Genomic DNA, 23,218 nt, shown 5'->3' on the forward strand with positions numbered 1-23,218 from the left:
TTAATGTGTGTTTTCCGGTAAATGTAATGGGTATACGTGTCCTCATTCAATGTCATCTTGCCTCACTGGGAGACCTGCCAGGATAACTGTGGGGGTGAGCACATGAGGGGGGAGATACCATCGTACATGCCGGTAGGCAGGAAAGTTCCACATCAGAGCTTCTAATAGTACTGTGGTGGAATAAGTCATTGACCATTCCATGTTCCAGGATACAAAACCCTGTTTTCTGCTATCCTCACAAGTAAAGTAGCTAATGGAATTGTGTTTTCAGCACCACGGACAGTGTTCTTTAAAACCGTCCTCTTATCATCTCAGTATTGTAAAGACACAATCAATTATGGCCCTTTGGTTAGTTGGTCAGCGATTCAGGAGTGTGTAGCCGTGGATCTGATTTTGAAATTACTTTGAAACAGAACAGCCTCTGGTTGCAACGATGAGTCAAGCTCATCTGCTGAGGACACTGAACAAATCTACAGGCCTAAATTTTCATGACATTAGAGAGGTCAAGCTACACCAGCCCCCCTGATGATCGCTGTACAAATATCATAACTGCACAAAACACCACTCCATACAATTATCCATGGAGTCCACAGAATACATTCTTAATAGTACAGTCAGTGACACTCTTGTATGGGTGATACACCACTGCTGATTAGTTCATAGCAATTTACACCAGATTTTAATAACTTGTTTCCTTTTTTTTCATTATTACAAACACAAACTCACTGGGCACTCCTGAAACCAGTCTGAGGGGTCGTAGGACTCTAAAGGCTCGGAGGGCTTTGACATCTAGACCTCCAGGTTTCCCCGGCGCATGGGATGTTGTTTCACCAGACTTATGAGTAACAGTCTCTAATACCACACTGAACAACCTGCAAAAAACACCCCATAGAAACCATTTAAAAACAACATAATTGTGGTTGAATAAATATTTCTAAAATACTAAAATCTAAAATGTGTAATTGACTTTAAACAATTAATATTACATTTAAAATGATGATATTTACGTGTTGTTACTTTCAAATCTGAACTTCGAGAATTCATTGAATCGAAGATTAAAATGTACATTTGAATACAGGTTTTTACAACAAGGTCATATGTTCATTATCAAATTAATATGTAGAGTGTATGAATATTTGGTTTAATTTTACACTTTACACTTTACACTGACTTAAGCTATTGATTATGACATGACAAATTATTGACAAAAAAAGGATACGCTTATGAAAAGAAAGAACAACTATGACTAAAACTAAATAAAATCTGTAAAGATGAATACTGGAACTGGCCTAAGCTTATGTTAAAATGAAACATACAGCAAAATCAGAAGTCCAGTTCGGAAATCAAGTTCAGTGAATCAGTACAGACTGATTACCGACTGAATGATTCTTTTGAGTTTGTTCTTTTTAGTGAATCAAAAATATACAGCGAGATCAGTGTAGCTCGATTCCCGAACAAATGATTCTTATGAGCTGGGTTTTTTTTTTTTTTTTTTGGATTCCCAAACCACTATTATGAGCTGTTTTTTTTAACCTAACATTAACGAGTGAAGCCTGATTCCCAAAAAATGACTCTTATGAGCTGCTTCTTTTTAGTGAATCAGAAACATAGAGTGACCATTGTAGCCTGACTCCCAAACAAATGAATCTTACAAGCAAAGTTCTTTTTAGTGGATTGGAAACATACCGCATGACTAGCGTAATTTGATTCTCCGACGAATGGAGTGAAATGTTGTGGAAGCTGGATGGGCCATAATATTCGTGGCACCCATCCCAGCTATGTGTGCTTTCATGCATACACAAGTACGCACAAATACTCTTAGGATGGCATCATCAGTATTATAAGCAGAAATAATATGATGTGTAATACTGTGTGTTTGGAACAGATCCACCTGCCCATTAGCAGTTCTGCCTGTGAGCTTAATGAAATGTCTAATCAATACTAAAAAAAGCTCTCAAAATTACACTCAAAAAGATGCTAAATGACGGAGACAGTCATCTTCTTTTAGATAATTAACCATCACTCTGACCAACTGGCCATTAATGACCCCAGAACAGCTGTTTAGTCCCATTTTAGGAGGACAGACAGAGCTCTGGGGATTGTCGCTCTTTAAATACACTCTATGATGTACACAGGAAGAAAATGAGTTTAAGCAGTGGCATACTAAAGATTGATTATTTTAGAGCATGAAATGTATGTTTACTGTTTTCACATACACACATTTACCACCATGCCGTAAAGCCTGGTGTGTGAAATTAAGGGTAGCGCCTAGTCTCTGTAGGTCAGATTAAGACACAAAGAGAGAGCGAGCGGGAGAGAGGATTGACAGCCAGATCTGACCAGATAATCCGAGAGAGAGAGTAAAAGGGAGAGGTTGAGAAAAGGGAGAAATGAGGGAAAAGGGGTTAAAGAGAACAGCAGGACAAGAGGAGAATTGTGAATAAGAGAGCTGTTTGCCATAACACAACCTGAATAAAAATCAGCCATGAAAATTAATATGCAAGTGAATCATGGGAGGAAAAGCAGTGATGTCACCCCGGGTTATTATGACTCATTTTTAAATGAAAAAGACAGTAAATAAACAAGTGGGATGGATGAGTAGAGTGGCGAAAATGAAGCCGTACCCTACAATGACGATGACAAAGTCCAGTAAATTCCAACCATTGCGGATGTAGGAGCTCGGGTGCATGACGAGGCCGTACGCCAGGATCTTCAGAAACGTCTCGATGGTGAAGATGATCAGAAACACATATTCGACTTGCTCCTGAGAAGACAGAGATATATTATAGAATATATATCAGAATAGAAACATTCTATAGAGTCTGATAATAAAATGATATTAGCAATAATGGGAAACAACAATTTTACTGGATAATATTGGCCTTATTATTTGACCAATAATTTAGATTATTGTCACCGGGGGAGAAACCTCAAATCTCCAAAAACGCTTTTTTTTAAGATAATTATGACTGTTTTGTCAAAGTTGATATTGTGGCTTTATATGTGGTCAGACATGCACATGTGTTATTATGTTATTACCAAAATTAAGCTCAAATGGAGTTACAAGGTTTCTGACCAGCGAATTTCGGATATACATAATTTGTCCTTCATTAGAATGGCTGTACCTGGAGCAGTAAGTGCATCACATTCAGTTTTCAGCAAAGGTTATACAGTTTGTTATTTTCAATTTTCATTGGTTAGATATTTAAAAAACTAATTAGATGTTGGTTAGATAATTAAAAAAAAAGACAACAACAACTTTATATATAACAGCTTTATATAAATTAAAACTTTTAATACAGTTTTAAAAACTTTTACAAAAAAGTCTTATAAAAAATGATAGTTTTAAAAACTTAAACTTTTAATTGTAAATCTATCTATCTATCTATCTATCTATCTATCTATCTATCTATCTATCTATCTATCTATCTATCTATCTATCTATCTATCTATCTATCTATCTATCTATCTATCTATCTATCTATCTATCTATCTACACACAGTTTTAAAAGTACATATATTCTATCTAGGCTCTCAATACGAATACTCAAAAAGATTACTAATCTGTCAGTCTCTCTTTCTCTTCCTCCCTCTCTTTTGCCGGAAGTCTTTGCACTGTGCGGCACACTTGTGCGCATACACACTCCCTCCATATAAACAAACATACAACAAACTAACCACAAAAAAAACCCCACACCATCTGTGTAAGACTGTGACAGAGGTGGAAGAACATTACCATATGGACAATAATAACCGCACATGCACACACTGCTGTACTTGATTTGATGTAAAGTGGCATACAGCATAAACTTCCATTTGCTGGACCGTATGTCTCTGTCTGAAGTATGGAGAAGGTTTTTGCACACTGACAGGAACAGAATGTCCATGAACTATTTCTAAAGCTCACAACTACTGCATATTCCCTTTCTTACATGTGCAGAAAGACCATGCCACCATTCAAAACATATCTTTTGCATAATTCTGTTTAATAATGATGGGCGAAATTACTAGGGCTGTGAATTAAAAAAATCTGTAATAGTATAATTATATTATATAATTTTTAGTATAGTATAAAAAAGAATACCAGGCAAATAAATGCAAATAATTGGCATATATAATAATATTAATAATAATAATAATATGTAAATATATATTTTGAATTGCTGTTGGCCAGTGATGATGATAATAATGATAATAATAATAATAATAATAATTTTAAATAATTTTAGTAGTTTATATATATATATATATATATATATATTAAAAACAAGTTTTAATTTTTATATTAGATCAAATATGCATTTCTTTTTATTGCTGCAGGTCAGTTAGGGTTTTGGTCAATGATACGTAAATAAGTTATATTTTGACTTCTAAAGTCACTTTCTGTTGATTCGATGCTTCACTTGATTCCCACAATAGTTTGACATCTTTTAATTATCTTTCCCAAGGGGATTTTCTAAGCCTATATTGATAAGTGCAATTAATTCATCTGCAACTCGTGTAATTATTTCAATTAAAATTAGCAATCAACTGTCAGCCCTAGTTATTAGACATGCAAGCTCAGAGTGCTGAATGCCTTTGAGTAATGAACCGAAGACAACTGAAACCAAGATGATGGACAGTAAAATATAACAAACAATATGGCATAGGAAAGACCAACCGGCTTTTTGAGAGAGACTGAGAGCAAACACACACACACACACACTCATTAAATACATGCCCCCTCCTTTGCACCTGGAATCCAGGATGTGGCTTTAAGCATCAGAACAAAGATGGAGAGCGAAAGAGAGAGAGAGAGGGATGGATGGATGGGGTGATGGGGGAAGGGTGATGAGAGACAGGGGAGGAAGAGTAAGCTGCTTATCAGGACCAAGAGCATTTAGAGCAGCCAAACGAACAGGCGGCTACAATCTCTCCTGACCACCACTCTTTCTGCTCTCGCGGTCTTTATAACCCTCCCTGTCTCTTTCACTTTCACATCATTTTGTTGTCTTGTTGTCCTAAGAAGACAGTGCAGGTGGATTTGATTGAGCTTGCAATGTGAGAGCATATTAAAAAGGCTGAGATTAATATTAAATTCACATTATGCATTATCCTTTTATCAAATTTCATTGTAAGCTTGGTTCTGCTGAGGGCACTTTTGGTGCTGTGAACTTTAAGTTCACCCCAATTGGAAAATTATATCATAATTTACAGCATTTATTCATTTCTTTTTTTCTATGTAACGACAAAGAACATTTGAGAAACGTCTGTTTTGTTTATACGATGGAAATCAATGTTTCGACACATACTTCAAAAGAAAGTCATACAGATTTGGAACTATCCATTTCAATTCATGTGAACACACTTTTAACACACTTTTTCTCTTTAAACTCACTAGTTCAGTTGATTAGTCCAATAACAATGTCCAATGTCATGTTTCCCTATTGAACCATCAAGGAACATCAAAATATAATGAGTGAAATGGAAACAGACTTAGCACTATAAACTTCATATCACTGCATCTGCCACTGAGCGTGCCCAGTGAGAAGCACTGTGACTGGGGGAATACCCATAAGGCCTTGCACTTGAATAATTTCATTATGTTTGTTTGTTTGGTCATAAGACTAATGAGGACATATTTCAAATTAAAAGATGTTTAGCTCTATTTATTGATTTTATGATGTTTTATTTTATTTTATTTACTGTTTGTTATCTTTAAGTCACTATAGGGTCATTATGTTCCCTTTACTAAGTTTTCTTGGTTTGTTTTTGATTCATTAAACTAAATGGTTCTAAGGCAAGGCGAAAACTTGCCAACTGCACTCAAATTCTGATCTCAGGAATATGCAGTTTTTTCATTTAACTTCAAAATATAAGCTGTCAAAATAAATGCATGTAAAACTGACTTTTTTATTTTTATTTATTCTATAGCCTAATGTTACAAAAAGCACAGGCCACCTTTATTTTTTTTAAGTTGGCAAGTCATTTGCCCTAACACTTAAAATAAACTCTTTATTAACTCTTAATAAAGCCCTTAAAGGGTCATGAAAGCCTAAAATATATTTGTTGAGGTGTTAACAAATATGCACAGGATGCAGATTAATGAAAACAACCATATCACTTGTCATGTTTATTATTAAAGGAAAAGTGTTTTTTTCTTCATTTTTTGAAGCAAAAATTTAACCAATTTCATGAAATGTGATGTACAGTAATTGGCTGTGGTGAGTGGTGATTGGCTGCCATGGCCAGAGTATGCCTATCTACATCATCAGTTTCTGATGATCAGAAAACAGATCAAATTAAATCATTTACACTTAAAAATTACAATTGCATAAAATAATGTTATGAAATTTATTTAAATTTACATATAATAAACGTTGGCAAGAAAGATACTACTTTTAAACATTTAACACTAAACCGCCAGTAGGTGGCGGCAGGCGACCGTCTTAATGAGTGAGTCATTGATTAGTTCATTCAAACGATTCGTTCAAACAGCTGATTCATTCAAGAATGAGACAGATGTTTATGAATGGGTCATTGAATCTTTGACTCAACCGACTCGTTCAAAATGCTGAATCATTCAGTAATGATGAAAACAGGTGTTCCTGTGACATGTGCCGTGGTTCTGCTGCGATTTTTGTTTGGAACTATTTTCGCTGCTGAAACAGAACAAAAACAGCCAATATTGCATCTAAAATGTAAGTATTTTTATTTTAACTGTTTATTGAACTGTTGTAGGAAATCAATGTCACATTCTCATTTCTCAATCGTGATGGCGTTCAGGAAAAATAATTGAGGTTGCTTAACACATGTTAAAAATATAAACACTCGCATTTCGATTTTTATAGGCAGTATGTTGTTAACTGTGTCTGTGTGTGTGTGTGCTGCACTCATTTGTGTAGATTTCTGCGCGAGCGTCAGCAGTACATACAGTCAGTATAACGTTAGTCAACAACACTGACAGTAATGCAGCGCAATATGAAAGAGTTCGTCTTACTAACAATGAACAATATGAAACTAAAACGACATAAGCTTAGTTTAAAATGTCTTAGGAACTACAGGATATTTAGAGGTGGATAAACGCAACTGAGAGGTGGAAAACGCACTTTGGAGGTGGGTAAAAGCTATTTCCGAATATTGGAGGTGCGTAAACGGCGTTTACATTCGTTTAGCCTCCACTACATAGTACAGTCAGTAACACAAAAAAGTTTGCCTAATTTGTAGGTTTCCTTTGATAGTTAAGGCGCATAGTGTCATGACTGGCAAGCATGAAGGCGACAACACACCATTTCATTTGCACAGAACCAAAACTTACTTTACACATCAGTTCTAATATTTTGCTGTCTGATGAAGGGCTTGTGGCCCGAAACGTTACTTGTAGCCTACACGTGGTGAGCAACCATTAAATTTTCGTAGGAGCATCTTCTGGTGTGCGGACTTATTGTTTACTAATATTTTGCTGCCTAGAACGCACTGGTATTTTCCTCTGGAAATGCAAATCTAGTCTGCATGCAATCCAGCAAGCGAATATTACAACCATACCAAAAAAAGGCTGACTCTGAAAGAAAACACTGTCATTCGTTAATTAGTCCGTGCTACAATGTGATCTCTCATCAGCGTCGCACATTCTGCCCTGTTGTTCCCCTTTTGTCACTTCAGTGTCACCTTTCTTACATTTGAATGCAAATTCTTCCTCTATAAAAGGAAAGCGATTCTCTGATGGGACAGACATGAGGCAGTGCCCGAGGGGGGTCGTGTCTAGAGTCCTGATCGCATTTGGTCTCCTCTCTCTCATTTCCTCTCTTTCTCTCCCTGTTTCTCTCACACAAGCCTTAGGGAAGATCCCCTCCACTACAGAACTTCACAACACGTCGAGCATTTCAGTACGAATGGGGCACAGTCACACACGCCTGTACACTCGAGATGACAGCGGGACAAACTCTGAAGCTCACATGGATAATTCGGTAAAGTCCAGTGAAAGTGCTATTGTGCCGCGATGCGGAGAAAGGATTTCTGGACTTAAACGAAAGGTGTTTTTATTCGGTCCAATCCCTACTAAGAAACAATAGCTAGCGGCGCTTCTCTTTCGTTCACGATTTCTCTCTCATCTCAGTGACCTTTGCATGCCGAGGTGAAGCTGTAATGTGCACAAGCTCATGCAGCCTCGCATTGTTACATGCCTCACTGCAGCCGTGGAGAAAAACGCAGATTTGTTTCCTTAATGCCACTAACTTGCAAGCAAATTAAAGCCCTGTAGTCTCAGGCACAGGTGCCGAGATAACATCACAGTAACGCGGGATGCTGGTAAAAGTGTTTAAAGGGAAAGTCGACCCAAAAATGAAAATGATGTCATCGTTTACTCATCCTCGTCAAGAAAAAAAAAATGTTGTAATGACTTTTAAAGTAATACAGATTTGAAATGACATGAGAAAATAATGAGAGAATTTACATTTTTAGGTAAACTATTCCTTTAAGGATGGCTACTGAGTGGATCAAATATGACGCTCTCTGATGGGTTACAATGAGAGGTTGTGGGAGATGAGGTGGATTACAGAGTAATGTAGCATCATCAAACAGCAAAAGAAAAAAGGATTTTCACATCAAAATAGCACCTGATTTTAAAATTATGAAGTTTAAATTACAATGCTTCCAGAAATTTCTGACACTGGATTCGAAATAGTGTGGCTGAATTGAGTTAACACAGTCTCATCCCAAAAAGTCATATAACTGACGTTTTGGGACGTATTTTGACCATACGTCAATATCAGCCTTTTTAGGGCCCCCTTAAACGTCGGTAGATGGCGATCCCGGGCCGTCATACAACTGACGCTTTACCTTTAACGTCAGTTAGGTTTAGGGTTAGGTTTAGGTATGGGGTAGAGTTAGGATCCCATAACCTCATCTACCGACGTTTAAGGGGGCCCTAAAAAGGCGAATATTGACGTATGGTCAAAAGACGTCCCAAAACGTCAGTTATATGACGTCTTGGGGTGAGACCGGGTTGATTGAGTCACATGACAAAACTCTCTTGCTTCAGGCGAATGCCCCTTTTATGTTTCTCTGTGTGTATTTTCAGAGAGATAACTACTGTTTAAAAGTTTGGAGTCAGGAAGATTGAATTCATTTTTCATTTGATCAGCAAGAATGCATTAAATCGATCAAAAGTGACCATAAAGAAATGTTAAAATGCTTAAAATTTGCATATCTCAAAGAAATCAGAACAAAAATGTACAGAAAAGACCTGATAGAATATGCCTTAGGAAAATTAACGTGTATTACATAATACATAAACACATGCATGCTTCTGACTGCACCTGAAATTTATAACCTCCAAAATGGGTCAGCAGGAATTCGGTCAACGCTCTGTTTTAGGCACCATCCCAATACATCTGATTATGAAACAACACCTGGGAAGGGAAACACTTTTTCGCGCTCTCGGTGGCTATTCCACATGTTTACCTTACAACATACAAGTTTACAATACATACTGTATCTCAATTAAGAGCCAATACATTACAGCCAGTTTGAATTGATGGACAACAACTACAGTAACTGACCAGTAATGTTTGCAACCAAAAACCAAGAAGCTTGTTCTATAAATGTTAACCATAAATGTTCTTCAATCTTTTTTAGTTCTCTGAGCTGAAATGACATTCACCCTAATTTCACACTCACTCTCTCTCAAGAGGCACAGAGCAGTACTTACTAGGTCATGGTTGGTGGCATTCGAGTCATCTTCGGGAAAAGGCTTGGAAACTCCCAAAGCAACACAGTTAGCAAAGATGGCAAGGAGAATAAAGATATCAAATGGTCTGGAGTCGCATGTTAAAGTAAACATGATCTTATTAGAAGTGGCATTACATTCAACAGTATTTTTTTTTTTTTTTTGTGAATTAGAAGTTGTTATAACTTATAACAGTAAATGATTTACGTGAAAGCTTTACGTTGATCAACATCAGTAGAAGTTTAAGCTTGTAAATGGATACTTCCACTCCACAAGGTGGAGGGCGGCCCTGCGGATGGGGTTGTTCAGTTTAAGGCAGTAAAGAGCTCTGGGGGCGCGCTGGACCTGGTTGGAGCCCTGGACCTGCTTCTTCATATGTTGACTCTTCTTCTTCTGCGTTCCAGTGGAGCTGCAGGTGGAGTTGAGCGTTTCCGTACGGTTCATCTTAGGCCGTCCGTTCTCCTCCCAATCCTCCTTTTCTTCCTCGTCGCACTCATCGCCCTCTCCTCCTCCACCCTCCTCCTCCTCCTCCTCTTCCGCTTCACCACCACCCTCCTCTTCCTCATTGGAGTACCCATTCCCTAAAAAGAGAGGTTTAGTCACTTAATAGAGGGTAATTTGTATGGATGACACAGCAAACCACCAGTCTAAGAACTAAAATTAACAAATGCTTGTTGAGAAAGGCACTCTTTTTATAAGGTTGTGAGATCAAAATAAACCATAAGCCATTTCTTTTGACATCAGAGAAAACCTGTCAAAGACTGGATCAGTCAAAAGCTTGGGGTCAGTAAGACTTTTTTTTTTTTTGATAGCCGTTTTTATTAAGCAAGGCTGCATTCAATTGATCAAAAGCAAAGGAGAAAACACATTTGTAACATCACATTTTAAATTTGTTATTATAAACAAAAAAGCTTTTCCATCGCAGGAATAAACAGGAAGTTTTTTTATTACATTTTTAGAAGTTATTTTAATCTGTTCTGATATTTGACAATATGACAGTACTGCATTTTTGATTAAAGCTGCAGTCCGCAGTTTTTCCTCTTCGTCGCCATCTTTGTTCGAAATCTGCAATTGCAGTCATTTGCGGAATTATCAACTTTACGTAAGTTGTACCCAAGTGGCAACCTCCCCGTCTCTCTCTTGAAACCAACACGGAAGTGAATTAAACTGCAATTCATCGAGTGGCCACTTGAGGCTGGCTGCAAAAGCAAGTCAAATCTGTATCTCCACCATGTTAAAATACCTAATTTCACAGCAGAAAAAAACATGTTTACAGCCTGGTGGCAAATAGTTGTTTTGGTCTATATTGCTAATTTTGCCATTCATGACGACTGTGAGGGGGGTGAATTTTTTTACAACTCATCCGTTTAAATTATATTAAGCCTTAAAGTTCTGCATAATTAAGGGCGTGGCCACTTGAGTGACAGGTGGATTGCCGCTGCTTTCACTGCTAGTCGTTTGTCTGCTGTCTGTTGGCGTCACCCTCAGCTGTGTTTGTGCTTTTTTCAGGATTATTTCATACAATTTGGTACACGTATTATACCTTCACCCATGCACGCCATTGGATCCGTCGTTGTCGAGTATGGAGAGAACAACCAGCACTGTATTTCCAGTTGTTTCCCTCACATGCACTAATGGATGTCTGATAATTTCAGTGCTTTCTCTCGGTCTAGGCAATAGATGCACACCCTTGAAAGGGCGCGGAGAGGTGGCTTGATTAAACTGGTACCGCCATTTCATTGCATTTCGACGTAACTCGAAGTGACCACGAAAGGGAACGTCTCGGTTACGTATGTAACCCGGGAACGGAGCCATAACGTCTTCCTGCCACTTCCGCTGGAACGCCAAGCTCAGTCTTGGCCTCTCAGCAGGGAAACATGTCTGCATTCTGCCAGCGTTCTTATATACCCACAAGGTGGGGCGGAGTTACGCTATGCAAATTCCGCAGACCCATGGCATTTCTTTGCCATTGGGTTGTTTTTTAACATTCGAAGGTGATAGACTTCCAAGCGAAACTCCCATTTTGTCGCCATTTCGACGCAACGTCTCCGTTCCCTACTCAGGGAACGAGGGTTACATTCGTAACCGAGACAATTTACCTAACAAGAAACGATCTCAGTTCTAAATTTCCCGTTATTTACTGATTAGCTAATCTCGTATCCATTTTATTGTTAATGTAGCACTAATCATTTGTCCTGCATTACTTCCTGCATAGTTACCTATTAACAGCAGAGGTGGGGACAAGTCACACATGGTCAAGTCCAAGCAAGTCTCAAGTCTTAACCATCAAGTCTCGAGTCAAGTCTCAAGTCGCAGTTCAGATAAATCAAGCAAGTCAAGTCAAGTCAAGGGTTCACCCTAAGCAAGTCAAGTCAAGTCCTGATAAGTTTCAAGTAAAGTCAAGTCACACTACTAAAATAAATAGAGGTAATTTTTTTCGATACATATTTATTTTTGCACAGAAAAGATGAACTTTTATACATATATTATGTATCTTACATTTGCTATATTAATCATATGGTCTAATTCAATTTAATTGAAACGGTCTAAAATGTATGAAATCTAAAATGTAATATCTTATATCTTATATAAATGTAAAATATAAAATGTATGAAATGTATGAGAATATAAAATGCAATTTTTTTTTTTTTAATTCAGTAGTTTTTCTTATCATAGCCAACAAATGTCTTCGGAAACTCCTTTTCCTCGATTTACTGAAACCTATATGTAAAACGCATTTGCAGCTGCACAGCCGTGTATATATCTATGCTGCATATGGGTCAGTGACATATATACCATAAAAAAGTGTTTTTTCAAAAATTTCAAATAACAGGCATAAAAATGGTTGACTTTTGTTCTACTAACTCTCATCTTTATAGAAACATATGTTGTTTCAAAATTTTCAATTGGAATCAGAATTTATGTGATAATTTGTTGAATTAGTGCGTACAATCGTCATATGGTGTGACATGAAAATAATTGTATATAAACTGAAAATGGATTATACCTTTCTTAAGTTACTCACTTTATCAAAGTAATTTATCATAAATAAACTGTGATCTATTATAGTTTTGTGAAAATTAATTAAATTTGTGTATTATTTTCTAAAACATTGCTCAATGTGAGACCTATGGCGCCGGTCTTTCAACATATTTTCTATTTATTGTGACAAACCTTGCTAGAAAATTATAAAAGTATTTTTGACTCTTGCTGATTCTATTTTCTATGTATTCCATGAATATTTTCTGGTTTTATCATTAATGAAGGTATGTTATTTTCACAATTTGGAATGTCACACCAAATGATATAGTGTCACACCATATGACAATGTCGCCATGTGTCAATGCAAACCATGTATTATCCTACTTATTGGTGAGTACTGATCACTCATATGGCAGGGAATATTTAACCACTCGTAAATGCTGGAAGGTAATAATCAAATTTTATTGATTTATTTGATATTTAACAATAAAACAAACGTTTTTTTTTTTATTATTGTATGAGCCATATGAACATATGTTTGTGTATTAAATTTCATTTCAATTCAAAACTGGTCTGCAATATGTATTAATATAAGTAAAACAAACAATTTTTTATACCATATGAACCGTGAACATACAGTGTAGCTGAGTGGATCCACAAACAAATGAGTTAATCTAGACTCCATTGTACATAAGCCAGTCAAATTTGGAGAGAGTGGCAAACCGACTGCCTTGCTGAGGTTGTGTTAAGCAGTGTTGTGGACTCGAGACTCGGTCTCGAGACCATATTTTAATGGTCTCGGTCTTGTCATGGACTCGGAATTGACTCGTACTCGAACATATTAGGACTCGGACTTATCCCCGAGTCCACTCGAGTCCCATTCAAAATATGTCATGATTATTACTGTATGTTAATATTTCTTTAAAATGCTGTTTGATTGAAACGTCCAATGACTGCTGACTTTCTTGTGCGCAACTGACTCTAACGACTATAACGACTATAACTATAACGTTCACGGCACGCAAATGTAGCAGGACCCAGGTCAGATGTGATGTGGAGCCTCTAGCTCAACTGTGTATTGAAAATGTCTGCTTTATCATCCATAATTCAGTTTGCATATAAGAGCCACACAGAATTCGTATGCAGTAAAGTCATGTGAAAGAGCACTTTTTGATTGTAATAATTGTAAATCATATAATAAAATTACCTATACACCACTATGTGGCCTTTTTACAATTACAGTGTACATGATTCCATGGTATATATTTGGTTTACTGTTTGAGTATGGTGCTAATTTTATTGTTACCACCAAATATTTTACATATTCTTGAAGATATCTTTAAGTCTGGTTTGAGACCCAACCTTAGGTTATCCAACCTCTCTCGTTTCGGTCTCGATTCAGACTCGACTCTCGACTCAGACTCAACTCTCTATGGACTCGGTCTCGACTAGGACTCGACTCGGACTCGACACTCTATGGTCTCGGTCTCGACTCTGACTCGAGTGAGCTGGTCTCGACTACAACACTGGTGAACAACTTCCTGATCTTGATAATAAATGCAGTCTTGCCTATTTGGCCAGACAAAACAATTTTTGTCTCCATGTTGTTTCATGCAGTATGAAACATTCATACATCATAATTACAGATTTTATGTGATTATGGACCTGAATACATGTTTAAAAGGACAAAACATACATTGGACTTTGTTATTTATTGTTATATATGCAGGGAATTACAATTCATATCATATGGTGTGACAATCAAATCATATGGCGTGACAGGCAGACATGTCACACCATATGATGAAGTGTCACACCATATGATGTTTTCTGCACTTAGCACAACATTGAGTCTTGTAGCTACACATTAGCATGCTAACAACATGCTAGCTATAACAAAGCAGCATAGATTTACATATAATTATGACAAAATAATAACATTTCTTTTGCATTTTTATAAAAAAATGTGTCACACCAAAAGACATCTGAAAGTGGGACTTTTGTCAGAGTGCCAACAAGATCTGATTTATTGTAAATATAAAAATGCTGACTTGCCTCAGGTTGTACAGCAGCAATACACTGCTAGTTCTGTACAACATTGCTGAAGAAGATCCTCTACTTCCCAAGGGTGTCAAAACAGTTGCCCGTTCAAATATCCCAAAATAGTGTCGCACCATATGATTTTGATTTGTGTGACAAAATCTTTTTGATTAGAACTGACTCAAAACATTATGCTTGGACTTTGAAAAGAGTAGGCTCACAAATAGACATCTGTATTATTTTTCTGTATTTTTTTGAGAATTTTTGCATTTATTTTTTTTAGTTTGTTTCAAGTTCTCAATTTGAGAAACAAGTGCCGGACAGTCACACCATATGAGTTTTGTTATGTTTGGTTAAAAATTCTGAAACAAATTAGTGATGAACTGTTTTAATTTTGAATATGTTCCCATAAAGCATAATGTTCTGCACAATATTGAGAAGGTTTTTGGCAAATATATTTTTTATTCATACATGTTTGACACTGAAGACAGCAAAATTGCCATGTCACGTCACCCACCCATATACAGACATCCCAACCTACAAGAATTCATTTCAGGGAGGTATATCTCAATGAATGTAATGTTAGGGGGGGGGGGGGGGGGGGGATATATGTTATATTAACATATTTAAAATATGTTTAAAATAAATATAAAATAAAAATGGTAATATGTTATATTAACATATTTTATATTTAATAAATATTACATATTAAATAATATTATGTATATTATATATTAAATTGACATAAATATTAACAAATGATTGTTTTAATTATGGAATTCTCCATAATTAACTCCTAAACTTCAGTAGAGAACAATTCTTTGTAAGGAAGGAGGGGTTTCTTTATTGTACATTTATTTGCATGTAGTAGCCTATGTAGCATATGGTTTGCGTTGCTTTAAATTGGTCAGTACAGCGCTGACTATTGAGTGTCGCTAGGAAACACGTCCGTGCTGCGCTGACGAATCGGCTGCGCGGCTCGGATCATTGAACCGTGCAGATGACATGTCTGCGCGGCACGAGCTCTGTAAAGCCCCGCTGTCTCGTCCCACTTTTGGTTTGTTTGGCTTCCCATATCTCTGCCGTGCACACGCCGCACGCTATGTATGTTATACGCGCAGTATCTCGCTCTAGATTCCGGGAGATTTTAACTCATTTGCGGGCATCAGGGAGACGCTATCAATATGCGTGAGACTCCCGGAACTTCCGTTTGGCGCGGTTTGAATTGAGCAGCGTAAAGGCACAGATGCCGATATATTGATGCTGACGTCATAATATATATTTTAATTAACTGTATTGCTGTTTGTTTATTATATGTTCAAGTCATTGTCGAGTCTTCCACTTCAAGTCAAGTCAAGTCTCAAGTAACTTGTTCTCAAGTCAAAGTCAAGTCAAGTCATTTTTGTACTTTAATCAAGCAAGTCACAAGTCCTGAAAATTGTGACTCGAGTCAGACTCGAGTCAAGTCATGTGACTCGAGTCCCCCACCTCTGATTAACAGACCATTATTCTAAAGTCTTACCACCAAATCTTATCAATAGTTGCTACAGCATGCGTTCCTGGTCATCTGGACAGTGGCATTGAGTGCTAGTGACTGAAGCAACTGAAAACTATGAAACTTACTCCGGTCATATTAAAGAGGGTAAGGAAGACAAAGCTTTCTAATCTGCCACAGTCTCTGAAGAACAGGAGGGCTCTGCACTAGGTGAGGAGAACCACACAGTAACAGCTGTGACCTACTTCCCACTATGAGAGGGGGTGCAGAGTGGGATTCTGGGCCAGCGGTTTCATATGTGAGTACCTGTGGATTCACAATGTTAGCCTCTAGCACAGCTAGCTGACAGCTAATAGAGAGAGTCATGGGTAGGGGGAGGGAGAGAGAGAGAGTGCACTGTGCTGATAACAAATTATAACTTAAATTTATGCATAAGACCTCAGTGAGACTGAAGGGAATCATATCAGTCAGAGATAACAGCAATCAGTACTTTCATTGAACATTTAAAAAAGGGGAGGCAGGAGAGTGAAATAAACTCCTGTGTGAGGTTAGTAAAATGAGCTATCATGACTACTGCACTGCGCTGATAAAGACACGTTCCACATAGAAATTGAGGGGTCAATTTAGCACGTCATTAAAAGAAGGAATTGTGGAAAATTAGTTCTTGTTTATAGGCTACTGCTCTGTGTAAACCTCACTATGACTTTTCTACTTTAAAGACAAGTTCATGGTTTGCAGTCATGGGATCATATTTAATTGAGCTTCCATCATTCCACAAATGTTTGGATTCTCACTGATAGATGAAGATCAAATAGGCATAACTAGAGAACTTAATTATTATCAGCCTTTCAGTTTGGCATTATTTTTCAGTTTAAGACGTATTGCTATATTATCTAGATTGTTTTATTTACCTTGATAGTGACCTAAAGGGGTCTACCCAGCTAACTATCAAAGTTTCTGTCTAAGTTTTGAACAAACGATCTTAGAAACATTAAAATGATGTTTGTGTGAAGTTTTCTAGTCTTTAAAAATGTTCTCAAATTGTCAGCACAAGAACATTATCTATATGAACATGTTCATGGATTTTTTTTCCTGATATGTTTTGTGGACATTCATCAAGCCTTTTTTAATGTTAATTGTTTCAGAACGTTCAGAGAACATAAAATGATAAAATGGAATGCTTGCTTAACGTTCACATAACCAAGAAAAAAACAACAACATTATTTTGTAATTTTGAACGGTTGCAAGAACATACTGTAATGGTGTTTTACATTAGCAAAATGTTCTTAGAACATCTTTTTTGTTAACTGGATACAAACCTGTGCAAAGAGACATACAACTACTCTTTTGTGCCAGCTTGTTATTAAAGCAGAAGGATTTGGTTCTTGAGCTAGTTAGGGATCAAAGATTAGAGGCCCATTTAATCAAACTTACTACCAGCAGAATATTCATTTGCTGTCTCCAGTGGCCTTCATTACACTATGTGCATTAACCTGCAGTGCTGGGGTTACATAGCAATGATGGAAGTCAAATGATATTTGTAAATGCAGGTTGCCTGTAATCAGAAATTCATAGAGCGCATGTGCAAGTTGAGCTCTGAATATAACCCTGTGGCAGTTAAACATCTGGTGCTGCAAACAAGAAAATAAATTGGAAATATAAATTCATAATTTGATCGCAACAGAGCTCAAGGCTCAAAACCTTCATCTTTCATTATAATTAGCATGTAGAACATTTCTTGTTCATATACAACTATCAATTACCCTAACAAATGCAGTTACCTAATCTCAAGTACTATTTCACATTGTTAAACTAAGCAATTTGAACAAAAATTCAAAACTGCAGTAAAAATATGTTAATTAGTTAACTGTAAGCGACCTTATTACCATATAAAAAAAACATTAAAAATATATATTTTGAAAGACAATTTGGAGAAAAATATATTTAAATCTATCAAAGAAAAACCTGTACAGAAAATGTTATTAAATTATGTGTTTTTTGTTGTTATACCATCTAAAAGTAAACATACTTTTTACATTTAGTTTGAGAAGACCAAAATTCCCCGCAAAAAACATCATATTTGTTTGAATGTTTCTTGTTATTTGTTTAGTTATGATCAATTGGTGTTTTATATTAATTTCTGTCGTTTAGTTCATATTTAGCCAACTGAATTGTTTTTTTGTTATTTATTTTTGTATGGGTAAAACTGTGATTTTATATCCTTTAGATATAATAATATCTACCAAAGACTTCATTATTGAGGAGGCTAGATGTAGCCTACGTCAACATCTAAACGGAACTGAAATAAAATAGCTTATAACACGGACACAAGTTTAAATAGCAATTCGAAAATTAATTTGACATTTGACAGCTTAAATAGCGACTACACGACTTATGGCTAGCCTATAGGGCTATATAAAACCTAAAAATAAAAAATGATAAAACAAAACTTACTTTTTCGGTTCTCCTCATACATGTCGGAGTTGTCACTTTGACCTCATTGGAGCAGAATGCATGATCCTCACGACAGTTCCTTCACACACATTTATGAGACATATTTCCAAAAATGTGTTTTTTCTATAAAAGCGGCAAGTTTTCCAGTAGTAAAATCCTAGAGTGGTCCAAAGATGCTGTCAGTCACCTTCTAAAGGCTTTTCATTTTGAATCTGTGGAGTTGGATTTAGATGGTTTAAAAAATTAGAAGCGTTCAATTATTTCCCGTCTTCTAAGAAAATTAACTTTGAGACAAAAATAAATAAAAAAGTAATATAGCCGTTGATGATTGTAGCGCACACTCGGCAGATTCTCCGCATTTAAGCCATCAATTCAGGATTAAAGAAAAAATGACTCGTTTAAAGGGACAGGCAGCCTAGAAACTTATTAAAGGCAGGGATATTGGGCAAACGATTTTATGGAGCGTCGACAGAAAATGTGGGCGAGTCCTTGCTCATTTCCCAACGCATCGGATAAATCTACACACACACGAGCGCGTGAGCGCACTTGCGCTGCCTCTGCGCGCGTCCACGCGCTCTTGTGCGCTGTTGCATTTAAGATGTGCGAATGGCAGATCAAAATTCCGTTGTACTAATTCCATCTTTTTTTATTTAAATGTTTACAGAGATAAACGGCATTAATAATACAAGAGAAAATGTATTTGGGGAGGAATTAAAAGAAAGAAAAAAACCTTTCAAGTTGAGCTTCTCAGCCCAAAAACATGGCAGCTGTAGTTGATTCCTTATACAAAGTAAAGTGATTACAAGCACTATGGGATGGAATTTTGCCAACTACAGTTCTGTTCTGTAATCTGACATTAAAATTTGGCACACAATAACTAAATAACATGCATCACAAAACATTCCAATGTACATAATAAGCTTTTGTGCTAAATCTGAGAACTCCAAATTGTGAATTTGGAAATACTGAACCTATAAGCACATATTGGACCTGTAAAAAGAGTATAGAACCTTCTGCATGTTTTAAAAAGGCATGTGGAAATAGAGGTCAGCTTATCAAGCCTTATCCCTATAGGAAAGAGGTTACCTGCACTTGTGTTCTTTAACATCAGCTTGACGCTTTTGTCACCAAATTCCTCCTGACATTCCCATGACATACTCTAGTCTAAGTCGCTGTAATCCCTGCATGCATGTACTGCTTTGAACATGTTTGATTTAATGAAAGTTAATGCACCTTAAAAAAGACAATACTTCCATGTTAAAATGAACTCAAAAGTGCTTCAAACATAATGAATAATTATGCATCAATCCCTGTAGAAATAGAGTCATGTCATCTAATTCGCCTTGGAGCTTATACAATCACATGTGATTGTGCATAAACAACCACATTACAGTTTAAAAATTACAAACAAAGCCATGGTTTTGAATATTTTTATTGTCTGATAATGTCTAAATCTCAGACAGTGCTTTCATTTATTCATCCTTCATCAGACACTGGTCATCCAGAGGGATGTACAGTACCGTAATTGCAGAAAGACAGTCTCCCTGGAGTGACAGTGGGTTAAGTGCACTGCTCAAGGGCAATGCCCTCTTTTGAACACACCATGTCCTTTTTGCTTCACTACAATTGATGTCCGAATGCAAATTATCTTATTACTTAACTCTTATGTTTATTCAGCTAGTCAAGGTTACTCCTTCATAACACTAACAAAATACAACTGAATGGAAAACAAACTTTCGCTGTCTGATTATGGTTGAGAAAGTGGTTGTTCCATATTTTTTTAATGATCTTAGCTCTTACTATATTAAGCCTATACTTACTATTAAATAAAGTAGGCTACTAAAATAAACAGAGGTACAACCCACTCCACTAGACTGCTGTATATAATTTAAAAAAAAAAGTGCTGGATAATATGGACCCATAAAAATGGACAGTTATTGCCCTCTAGTGGTTACACTCTCAGTTCTCGGCAGGATGACGTCATAAAATATGTTAATGAAACAAAGTGCATATGTGGCATTTGCAAGATTATCTTATAATCAGCGGAATGCTATTTTAAACAAAAGTAAATATTTATATTGAACCGTTTAAAGTCAGAGATTCTTATAATGTATTAAGCTTTCACAAAATATTCTCTCAAAACACCTCGTTTTAATGTTTACAGTATCATTACTGATTTGTATTCTCACGCGATATCATATAATATATGATAACACTGAAGAGAGTGATGAATTTTTATTTTCCTCATCTCTCTCATTTGAAACCCTCCTTCACATGCTCTCGCCTATTTATCTGCTATCTTGTTCTGAAGAGATGAATTACTTTGATTTATCTCACTGTCTTCACTCAGCCCTCCCCCTCTCTCTCTTTCTCTCTTTTATTTCTCCCTCACTTTCTCTTTCTCTCTTCAGTGAGTGCCATGGTGTGCTCTGTTAGATTAGAGCTTAGCAGAGATGAATGTGTGTAACTCGTGTGTAAAAAAAAAAGAGAGGAAAAAAAGGCAAGTGGATTCGGTTTTGCATTTTTATGTCACTGATTTCACCTTCTTATTTTAACATGTTCTTCACAAACAGCAAATCTGACAAGTTTGGATAAGAGTAAAAACAGAACAGAGTTCTCTTTTCTCATAGATAATTAATATGGTTAAGTTTGAGTTTCTATTTATTAAACCAATCTTTTATTGTATTAACTCAAATTTTTAATTTCAATGAACTCAATTTTAAGTTAAGCCAACAATAGTGTTTTTTTTTACAGTGGTGCTTAAATCTGAGTGACATGTTTTTGAGTGTGTTTGTTCCCATACAGTCTATACTTAAGGGTGCACTGGGATTGCAGCAAGTTACTGTACTAAAACTGAGTCATAGTCAGCACTTTCTAAGGTACCTCATTGACTTTTACCCCCAGCCAAACACATACACACTTCCACACAACTGTGGCACTGCAACAGGCATTCCATCACCCCCTCTGTAATGAAGAGAAGGTCTTGTTAATTGCCCACGTTATTTGTGATTCCGAAGGGCTGATCGCACTATTGAAGAAATACTTGTTCTTTCGCGAGCAGCTCAATGTGTCTGTTAACGCTCGTTAATATCTTATAATGTAGGCTATTTTATGGGGCAATCGCATGTGTTGAAAAAATAATAGCCAAAGATGATGTCTTGCTTGGGGTGGGTGGTGCTTGCGCGGGTAGCACCTCGCAGTACACTAGATCCAGGGGGCGAAATTGGATCCAGATCTAAGGGGTGGAGATGGGTAGGATAAGGGGTGGGGTTAGGGATCAGGGGGTGGAAATGGGTAAAGGTTTAGGCGTATGTAAGGTGGGAGGAGTTGGATCTGGATCCAACTCCTCCCCCTGGATTTCGTGTTCTGCAGTGAGGACCATCTCGGTTGCATGCGCTACTGGCACTGTATCCAAGATACCCACACAGTTTCCTTGGCAACCAGAGAGAGCACATGGATAAAGTGTGCGCATTACTTAATGATGCTTACGACTCTTATTTCTCCACACGTTCTTCTTCATCCAAAACAGTAGTGTAATGGCGGACGAATCTTTGAGGATTACAATAGGCACTATTTAAGCAGTGTTTTACAACAGACACATGCGTATGTCTCGCATGTTACATCGCGGAGCTGGAACGGAGAGTTGCGTTTGTCTTTAGAAAGAGTTTGCGCCAACGTCATAGCCAACCGTAAACAGTGAACCGCTGATGTCAGCATAAACGGACCCAAGATTAACGGAGACGGAGAAGCTGCCGCAGCGCGCGCGCAGACCACGAAGAGTTTCACTTATTAGCATTAGCTCATCAACTGCAATGTGAAAAAAATCAACAGCCACATTTTGTTACAAATACAACACTTTTATAAACGTAATATTTAGGAATGTGGTCATTTTAGTCAAGAGTAAAACTCAAGAGTAATTACAACTGGGTTCACCTAAAAATGAAAATTATGTCATCTACTCACCTTTATGCTGTTCCAAACCTGTATGAGTTTCTTTGTTCAGTTGAACTATTAGAAGACATTTTGAAGAATGTAGGCCTAATCACACAGTTGATGGAAATAAGCTATGGAACTCATGGCTGTACCGTCAACTGTTTGGTTACCAACAATCTTCCAAATATCTAAAGAAACCCATACAAGTTCGGAACAACATGTGAGTTAATGATGACACAATTTCATTTTTGTGTAAATGATCCCTTATATATATATATATAAAAAAAGTTAGGCCTATTTTAAAGTAAAAAGTTTTATTTATCTTGGAATTTAGCCTACAGATCAAATTGAATGTAGTTAGTGTAGCTACTTTTATAAGGGGCAAAGGGAATTCCATTCCATGGTAACTTGCACGCATCACGTTTGTTTGAATTATTTTTATACAGATCTTCTTATTTTTGTTACTGGGTTTGCTTTTTTATGATATTAATGTTTAAACCATGCCTTTGTGGTGCCATTTACAAAAATACAGTGCTAACCTTGCTAAATGTATGCTTTGAACAAGTTAAACATTTGCCAATGATGTAAAAAATAACTCAAGAAAATAT

The 23,218-nt window shown here is 36.7% G+C and overlaps 1 protein-coding gene across 4 annotated transcripts in view; it reads right to left on the bottom strand.

The window, feature by feature from the left end:
- Positions 1-10,197, bottom strand: part of cacna1fb (calcium voltage-gated channel subunit alpha1 Fb) — a 37,440-nt gene extending 27,243 nt beyond the window's left edge. For 3 of the 4 annotated variants that reach the window (XM_089119638.1, XM_089119637.1, XM_089119636.1), the window contains exons 1-4: positions 9,969-10,196; positions 9,689-9,794; positions 2,625-2,764; positions 727-872 (exon numbers count right to left, since the gene is read on the bottom strand). In XM_089119638.1, the coding sequence (XP_088975764.1) occupies positions 727-872; positions 2,625-2,764; positions 9,689-9,794; positions 9,969-10,150 (574 nt within the window). In that variant the 5' untranslated portion in view covers positions 10,151-10,196. Of the gene's footprint in view, positions 1-726; positions 873-2,624; positions 2,765-9,688; positions 9,795-9,968 lie in introns of all 4 variants that reach the window. The other variant, XM_089119635.1, reaches the window with a different exon arrangement.
- Positions 10,198-23,218: the final 13,021 nt, after the last annotated feature.

Source organism: Pimephales promelas, chromosome 14 (genome assembly GCF_988280905.1).
Source record: "Pimephales promelas chromosome 14, fPimPro1.hap1.1, whole genome shotgun sequence".
NCBI lineage: Eukaryota > Metazoa > Chordata > Actinopteri > Cypriniformes > Leuciscidae > Pimephales > Pimephales promelas.